At 35.1% G+C, this 7,072-nt stretch overlaps 1 protein-coding gene across 1 annotated transcript; it reads left to right on the forward strand.

Annotated features, from left to right (window-relative positions):
* The first annotated feature begins 242 nt into the window (after positions 1-242).
* On the forward strand, positions 243-6,615 carry LOC149724392 (uncharacterized). The gene is made up of 14 exons (XM_089893172.1): positions 243-363; positions 672-738; positions 1,032-1,064; positions 1,200-1,358; positions 1,968-2,090; positions 3,058-3,090; positions 3,539-3,697; positions 4,645-4,767; positions 5,037-5,069; positions 5,404-5,559; positions 5,782-5,904; positions 5,966-5,998; positions 6,074-6,238; positions 6,470-6,615. The coding sequence occupies exons 1-14, from the start codon at positions 304-306 to the stop codon at positions 6,613-6,615; spliced, it is 1,413 nt and encodes a 470-aa protein (XP_089749298.1). The 5' UTR covers positions 243-303.
* Positions 6,616-7,072: the final 457 nt, after the last annotated feature.

Raw genomic sequence — 7,072 nt, forward strand, 5'->3', positions numbered from 1 at the left:
TTTTTTGAGGGTGAGGTCCTTTTTCTTTTCAAAGACAGGGGATGAGGTCCTTGTCAAGGATCTGGGATTTAGGCCAGATTTGGCCCATTACCCCAACACCTAGGAAGCCCATTTCAGTCTTTTATACGACCGGTGCCGCTCCATCACGAGCTCCATTGACAACAGTTCAACCAACTCCATCACAGTCGCTAGACGTCACTAGAGATGAAAATATTTTCGCTTGCAGGTAGAAAAGAAGGAAAATATGGCCAAAACGTCTGGGTTTCATTCTGTAATGGGATTTTGGATTAGTTACAGTCAAAAATGGAAGCATGGACCGCCTGGTTAGTTATTATAATGCTAAATTTCACCCTAGCATACAAGGTAATCTGTAAATATGTTGCATCAGCTGTTTTTTTGTGTATGCTGCCGTGTGCGTAGATACCTTTATGTAGATTTATCTATTAAAACAAAAACTTTGTTTCTACATATAAAATAAAGAAGGTACATAAAATATAGCAAATGGGTATAACGTAGCTATCAGATATGACGTAGCAGATAGATATGACGTAGGGATTAAATATGGCGTGGTATAGCGATCACATATTAGATGTGACGTAATATATATGCGATGTAGCAGTTAGGTATGACGTACATAGGTAAATAACATATTTAACTTTGTAACGTAACAGGTACATTGTGCCGGCCTCGGAAACGACGACGAATTGATTTTAAATACAATAGAAAGAGATTATCCTGGTATAAAAATTCATTCATTATATATTTTGCATGTTTCAATTTAATCCCCCCAAAAATAAAAACTTGTAAGCGGGTACAAGGTGTATGAAACAGAACACCCGTTTTATAACGACTGTCTTTACCCCGCCAGCAGGCGATAAATAAGTTACATTCGTTGGTTTGAATTACAACATTGCAAGATTTATACGGTTAGATATTTATACTTAATAACCATCGCAGTATTATTTTTATTTAATTGTTTTCATTTTACGTTTCGTTAAAGAAAAATTTAAAGTTGATTTTATTTATTACAGAAACAGTAAGCGAGGTACATACTACATTAGCAGGTAAAACTTTTTAATGCTATTTTTTTTCATTTTCTAATTACAATTTTTTAATTAAAAATATACCTAAAGTTAAAAGAAACTACCTTTTTTCCTAAACATTTATTTTTGGCGTTTTCTAATTACCGTCGTTTACAGTTTCCTGTTACGTCACTGCCGATAACGTCACCAGCACGGTCCAGTCGATACAATGCCCGAGCGGATGTGACGTCACAGACGATAAATTGTGGGGCACTGGGGTGTACTCGGGAAATTCCCGTATATGTGCTGGGGCAATACACGACGGCAGAATAACAGGTACTTACTAGCTACCCTGGGATTCGAATCGACGAACTTCGGTTCTCATTTATAAAATAGCTTGGATCTGTAAAATGGAAACAATTATAACATAACGTTAAATGTTTATTTTACTAATCTTTTACATTATAACAGAGTAATACAGTAAATTTCGTATCGTTTTTTCTTAGTGTATAATATCTGTTTAAAATATAGTTTTGTACTGTGGGGTAAGATGGATACCGTTAACACATAATATCCCATCATTTATACTTGTGTTTTTAACAATTAACAACGCTATTTTATGGTCACGAGAGGATATAATATGTAGGCTATAGTAGGGTGGGGAAAGATGGGACACCTTTAGCATATACCATCCAAATATCCTGATCGTGTTTTAAACAATTAACAACGGTTTATGGGAGTCGTGAGGATACGGTTTTATAATTCTTTGAATTTTCATTGTTTCGTACCAAATGGGACGAGAGAATAGAAAGAAAAGGTGTTCTATCTTCCCCTACCCTACTATATACTTTATGGTAGGAACTGGGGGTCACAATACATAGTCTCCGCTTTTTAGGTTTATTTTTTTAACTGTTTAAAATATTAATGAGAACATTTTTAAAACAGCTGAATCCGGGGGTCTAGTCACAATACGAAAGCTTAAAGGCCAAACTTATTACGACGGCACAATGCAATTCAACGTCACAAGCAGAAATCATACAAGATATAACTCATCATTTCAATTTCAAAGTAAGATATTTTATATGAGCCAACTCTGGCCTGAATCTCAGGTCTAATAACGTGTCATGCTGCAGGACCTCGTCCTTATAGAATAGAATGTATATATACAATGTTGGGGTAATGGGCTAACTTTAGCCTGAATTTTAGGTCCAATGGCGTGTCCCGCTTTGAGGCCGCGTCAGTGTATAGAATACAAGAAAAAACTCCTATCTAAACTCCGACTAAATTTTGTTCATAAAATTTTTGGCGATCTTCTGATTTAACAGAATATTGACTATATATGAAAATGACGTGCGTTAAATTTTCGTAACATTTTGACTGGAAAACTGCAAACAAACACATGGTATTATAATTATTTATAAGCTTGCCCGAGGACCTACACGTTTAAGGGTGGCATGGTAAAGTGTTTGTATAACATACAGTTAACGTTGACGTACATATACTGTTGACATAAAAGCAATATTGCCCTTTAGGTCAAAATTCTAATACAGTGGGGTGGGGAAAGATGGGACACCTTATCATTCTATTTTCCCGTCACATTTGGTAGTAAACAAAGCAAATTTAAATAATTATAAAGTTGTATTCTCACGACTTCCATATACACCGTTGTTGATTGTTTCGATCAGGATGTTTGGATCAAAAAGATTAAAATTGGTTTTAATCTCTTTGTTTAGATATAATGTGCTAAAGGTGTCCCATCTTACCCCACCCTACTATATAATAGCATAAACCGTTAGCACCTAAATTGCGTTTTCCTAATCTCGTTTTGAACAATTAACAACGCTCTAATAGATCTACGGTTATATAATTCTGTAAATATTTTTTTGTGTACTACCAAATAAGACGAAAAAAAGAATAACAATTATATAAATTATGTGAACATTTTTTGTTTAGTACCAAACTTGACAAAAAAGAATGAAAAAATTTCCCATCTTCCCCACCCTACTATAACACTTAAAATGTTGTTCTATTTCAGGCTCCTACGCAGGCAGACAACCGCTTTACGCAGGTAAATGTGTTGTGATAAAATATAGCTCTTATATGGTAAAGTGTGAACCTTTTTAACGTATATACACATAACATTATTATAGGAGTTATATCCCTGTGAATGTACCTTACGGCGATTTCTGTGGTTTGACGAGTGCACGAATAGACAAATAGACGTTACCTTATTAATTAAATCGGATTATCGTTTGAATTAAATACGGATTATTACAACAGTTGTATTTTGAAGGTTATATATATACAAAAAATTCGCATGTTTATATACCGTACTCCCACGACTTTAAAAGCGTTGGTAATTGTTTAAAACACAATTAGGAAACATTGTGCACTAACGCTATACATCTTACCCCACAGTAATATAATGGCTGCGACTTTCTCTACATAAAAAATAAACATTTTAATAAAAATGTTACATAAAACATACTAACTGTTTTAATTTTCACCGTTTTTAGTTTCGTGTTTGGCCACAGCAGAATTCACTCACGAAAACGAATATCTTGTCATATGTCCGCCTGGTTGTGACGTCATATCCGGGGGGTTATGGGGCACGGATCGTTACAAGATGACGTCATATTTGTGTGGAGCTGCAATACACGCAGGAGTGCTGAACGGTAAGTATAAAAAGTTGTAAAAAATAACTTTATTTCGGCACTTAGAAGGGTTATTTTTAAACATCAACTTAACAAAAATTTAATTACCCCAATTTCCATGACCATATTAGTTAGGCTATTAACTATTTGAGAAGGTATATGTAATGATTATATATATATATATACATAATGAAAGGCATAATGAAAGCCTTTACATAATGAAAGGCATAATGAAATAATGAAAGGCTTTATTTAGTAATAATTTTTTTCCAAAATCAAGAAAAGTAAAATTAACAATAATGAAGTAAACAGCCACCTTCTTACTAAACTTGATAGTGACAAAAACTCTTTTGTCTTCACAGCGATTGTATATCCGAACTTTCAACAGGTGCCCGCATTGACCGCACATTTCTGTGGATAGAAAACATTTAATTAAGACTTCAGTTGTTTTAATTACAAAGCAAAGGCTAGATTTTAATTGAAGTTTGGTCATAAAACGCGCTATGTGGTTCTGTGCAAAAAGTTTACAAGTGTTTGATTTAGAACTTTAGAAAAATAAAGCGTGTACAAGTTTATTTTAACTATAGATTAACGAGACAGAAAGAGGAGTTCATTATGTTAAAAACCCACAAATGCGTAGAGAGTCGCAATTCATGGCAAGTATACGTGTGAGAGTGCACGTTCTATTATCCTTTGTTTAAATAAAAACGGAGATAAAAAACCAAAGTGATTAAATCGCGTGAAAATCACGTCGCAATATAACGAACATTATTAGATAACGCAAAAGCGCCTGAACTTTTTTGTACAATAAATACAACATTATTAAATACGTGCATTTTGACATAGCTAATCTTAAAGTAAAATTGCAACCTAAAACACAATGAGGAAATATGGAACGTGGGTGCTGGCGGTATCCCATCTTACCCATCAGTATTATATATATAAAAAAAATATTTTATTTTTTCAAGCTACAATTGGAGGTCGTTTCTCTGTAATGAAAAAGTCGGGTCAAAGGTCATTTAACGGGTCAACCAGCAACGGTGTGACGTCACGAAGTTGCGGTAAAGAAAATGTTGGATTCGTCATCAGAGGTGACGTCATAAAATCATGGAATTTATTAGGTCATGAAATAAATAACAGGCTAAAGTCTTTAACACGGAGTTAAAATTGTAATTACAGATTTTTACTTTTGACATTTTTACTCAAGTATTTTTACCCATAGACTACGTGTAACGACTGTCAACTAGTTGCTAATTCCATTCTTTTTGCTGTGTTAATCAACTATTTTCATTTTTGTTTTGAAGGGAATATTTAAAACGATATGGTATATAAGTATATAACATTTTATCGCGTTTTTCAGCTTGCCCACAAACGCTCTCTGCAGTAATAGCAGGTTAGTACCTTCAGCCCTTTGTCTGTTATTGTGTATTCTCTGTATGATGTGTATATGCGGTTAAGGACCGGTAGAACCAGTTCTCTATGCCTGGTATAATCAGCTTAACTGAATAGGAAGAGCTAGAAGTGAAAACAGCTTTACTTTATATGCTTGTTGGTGTATGACGCATATAATCTGGTCGACTGTTATGGGTTGACACATAAACTTTAAAACGCCCGCTATTTAAAACTTTCAAAACTAGTTTAACAGGTCTAAAAATTTTTAAGAACTGTAAGTCCGAAAATTGTTAAAAAATTTACGATAAAATTTTGGAACGTTAATTTACCCGTAGTGACGTGCGATTTCCGAGCTGATGACGTCATCGAAGATGTATTTACCGTTTCGTGCCCGTCCGGCTGCGGTGTGCTTGGTGCTGTTATAGGCAGTGGGCCATATTCTGTTACATCAAATGTGTGTGGAGCTGCAGTACATGACGGAATACTAAAAGGTATTGTCTATATATAAATAGTATACTGTGGGTAGGATAGAACAACTTTAGCACAAAGTATCCAAATGTTCTGATCTTTTTTTAAACAATTAACAACGGTCTATAGAGAAGTCGTGGGAATACGGTTTTATAATTCATTGAATGTTCTTTGTTTACTATCAAATGTGACAAAAAAAAACAGTAATAAGGTGTCCCAAAAAATGATAAGGTGTGATTTTTTAGAATTCTTGGGCGGTGACGTCACAGTCCGCAAAGTAACGTGGTCAAATTCGTACCAATCAAGTCGTCGTAACGGAGTGACGTCAGAAATGGGAACTACATACACTAAATCGTTTGTTCTTAAAGGTATATATGTTGGGAATAGGAAAAATTATGTAGAATGTAAATTATCTTCTTAAATTTGCAGACTCAACTATGCCATACCCTGAAGTGTTAGAAGGTAAGTTTTAAAGTACAAATATACAAAAGCTAAAAAAGGCTAACAAATATTTTTTACATTTGCTCGTTTCTCCAGTTTCGTGCAGCACCAAAGCGTCGGATATTTTGGACGACACATTTACAGTCGCCTGCCCTGGGAACTGTCAAATTTTCCAACCGCTAGACGGCGTGGTTGGGACTCGAGTTTATGCAGAATCGAGTTCTATTTGCAAAGCAGCGCTACATTTTGGCAGCATAACTGGTAACTTTAATTGCTCTACTATAAAACTGAACGCGTTCAGATTGTGTCATTTTTGTGGCTATATAGGGTGTTGTACCATATGTGTAAACGACGTCATAAAAGTGACGTCATTAAATTATGACGTAATATTTGCTCCATAAAATAAAAGAGGTGGGCCATGGCATAATGAAAGTGACGTCGTCAAGGTGCGTCGTTAATGACGCCATAAAAGTGACGTAATAATATTTTCAGCAAACAACGGAGGTGTGGTAATTGTAAGAAAAATGGGTAAACTGCAAAGATTTGAGGGGTCGCTAAGAAACGGGATTCAGAGTCACTCAAGTAACTTGGAAGCTGAAAGGGCGTTCGTTTTTGGAGTAAGAAATGATCATACCTGAATAGGTCTTAAACTCGGAACCCATAGATCCGCAAACACATTCAAATTTAGAATGACATGATAAATTAACATATCATTTAAACGTCTTGTGAAGTTCTCGTGATTTAATGTGTTTTGGGAGCACTGTTTTTAATCATATAATGTTAATTTTTATTGCAGGAAATTTAGAAGAATTAGATCTTCCTTTGAAAGGTACGAAAAGTAAACATGACTCAATTTTTCCACCGCTTAGTAACAATGCATTTCAACCAATAAAATTCGCTTTGTCACTTTTGGTGACTCGTAAGCTGGCACGCGGTGAAAAAAAAAACAAACAAACAGAACGCCCGTTCCATAACGACTGTCGCTTTCCGGCCATGCGAGGGTAAAAGTTACATTCATTTATCTACAGTGTCTTGCAACTTTGCGGCACACAACTCACTGCAAGCAGAATTCAACGTAAAATGCCCAACGGGTTG

This window comes from Ciona robusta, unplaced genomic scaffold (assembly GCF_009617815.1).
Source record: "Ciona robusta unplaced genomic scaffold, ASM961781v2 AP042732.1".
Classification (NCBI taxonomy): Eukaryota; Metazoa; Chordata; class Ascidiacea; order Phlebobranchia; family Cionidae; genus Ciona; species Ciona robusta.

What these genes read in the sequence shown, in the direction of transcription:
- LOC149724392 (XM_089893172.1), top strand. Translation starts at nt 304, where the DNA reads ATGGAAGCATGGACCGCCTGGTTAGTTATTATAATGCTAAATTTCACC. An exon ending in CAGACAACCGCTTTACGCAG is followed by an intron (nt 3,091 to 3,538) that starts GTAAATGTGTTG and finishes CACCGTTTTTAG; the next exon opens with TTTCGTGTTTGGCCACAGCA. An exon ending in TGTTGGATTCGTCATCAGAG is followed by an intron (nt 4,768 to 5,036) that starts GTGACGTCATAA and finishes CGCGTTTTTCAG; the next exon opens with CTTGCCCACAAACGCTCTCT.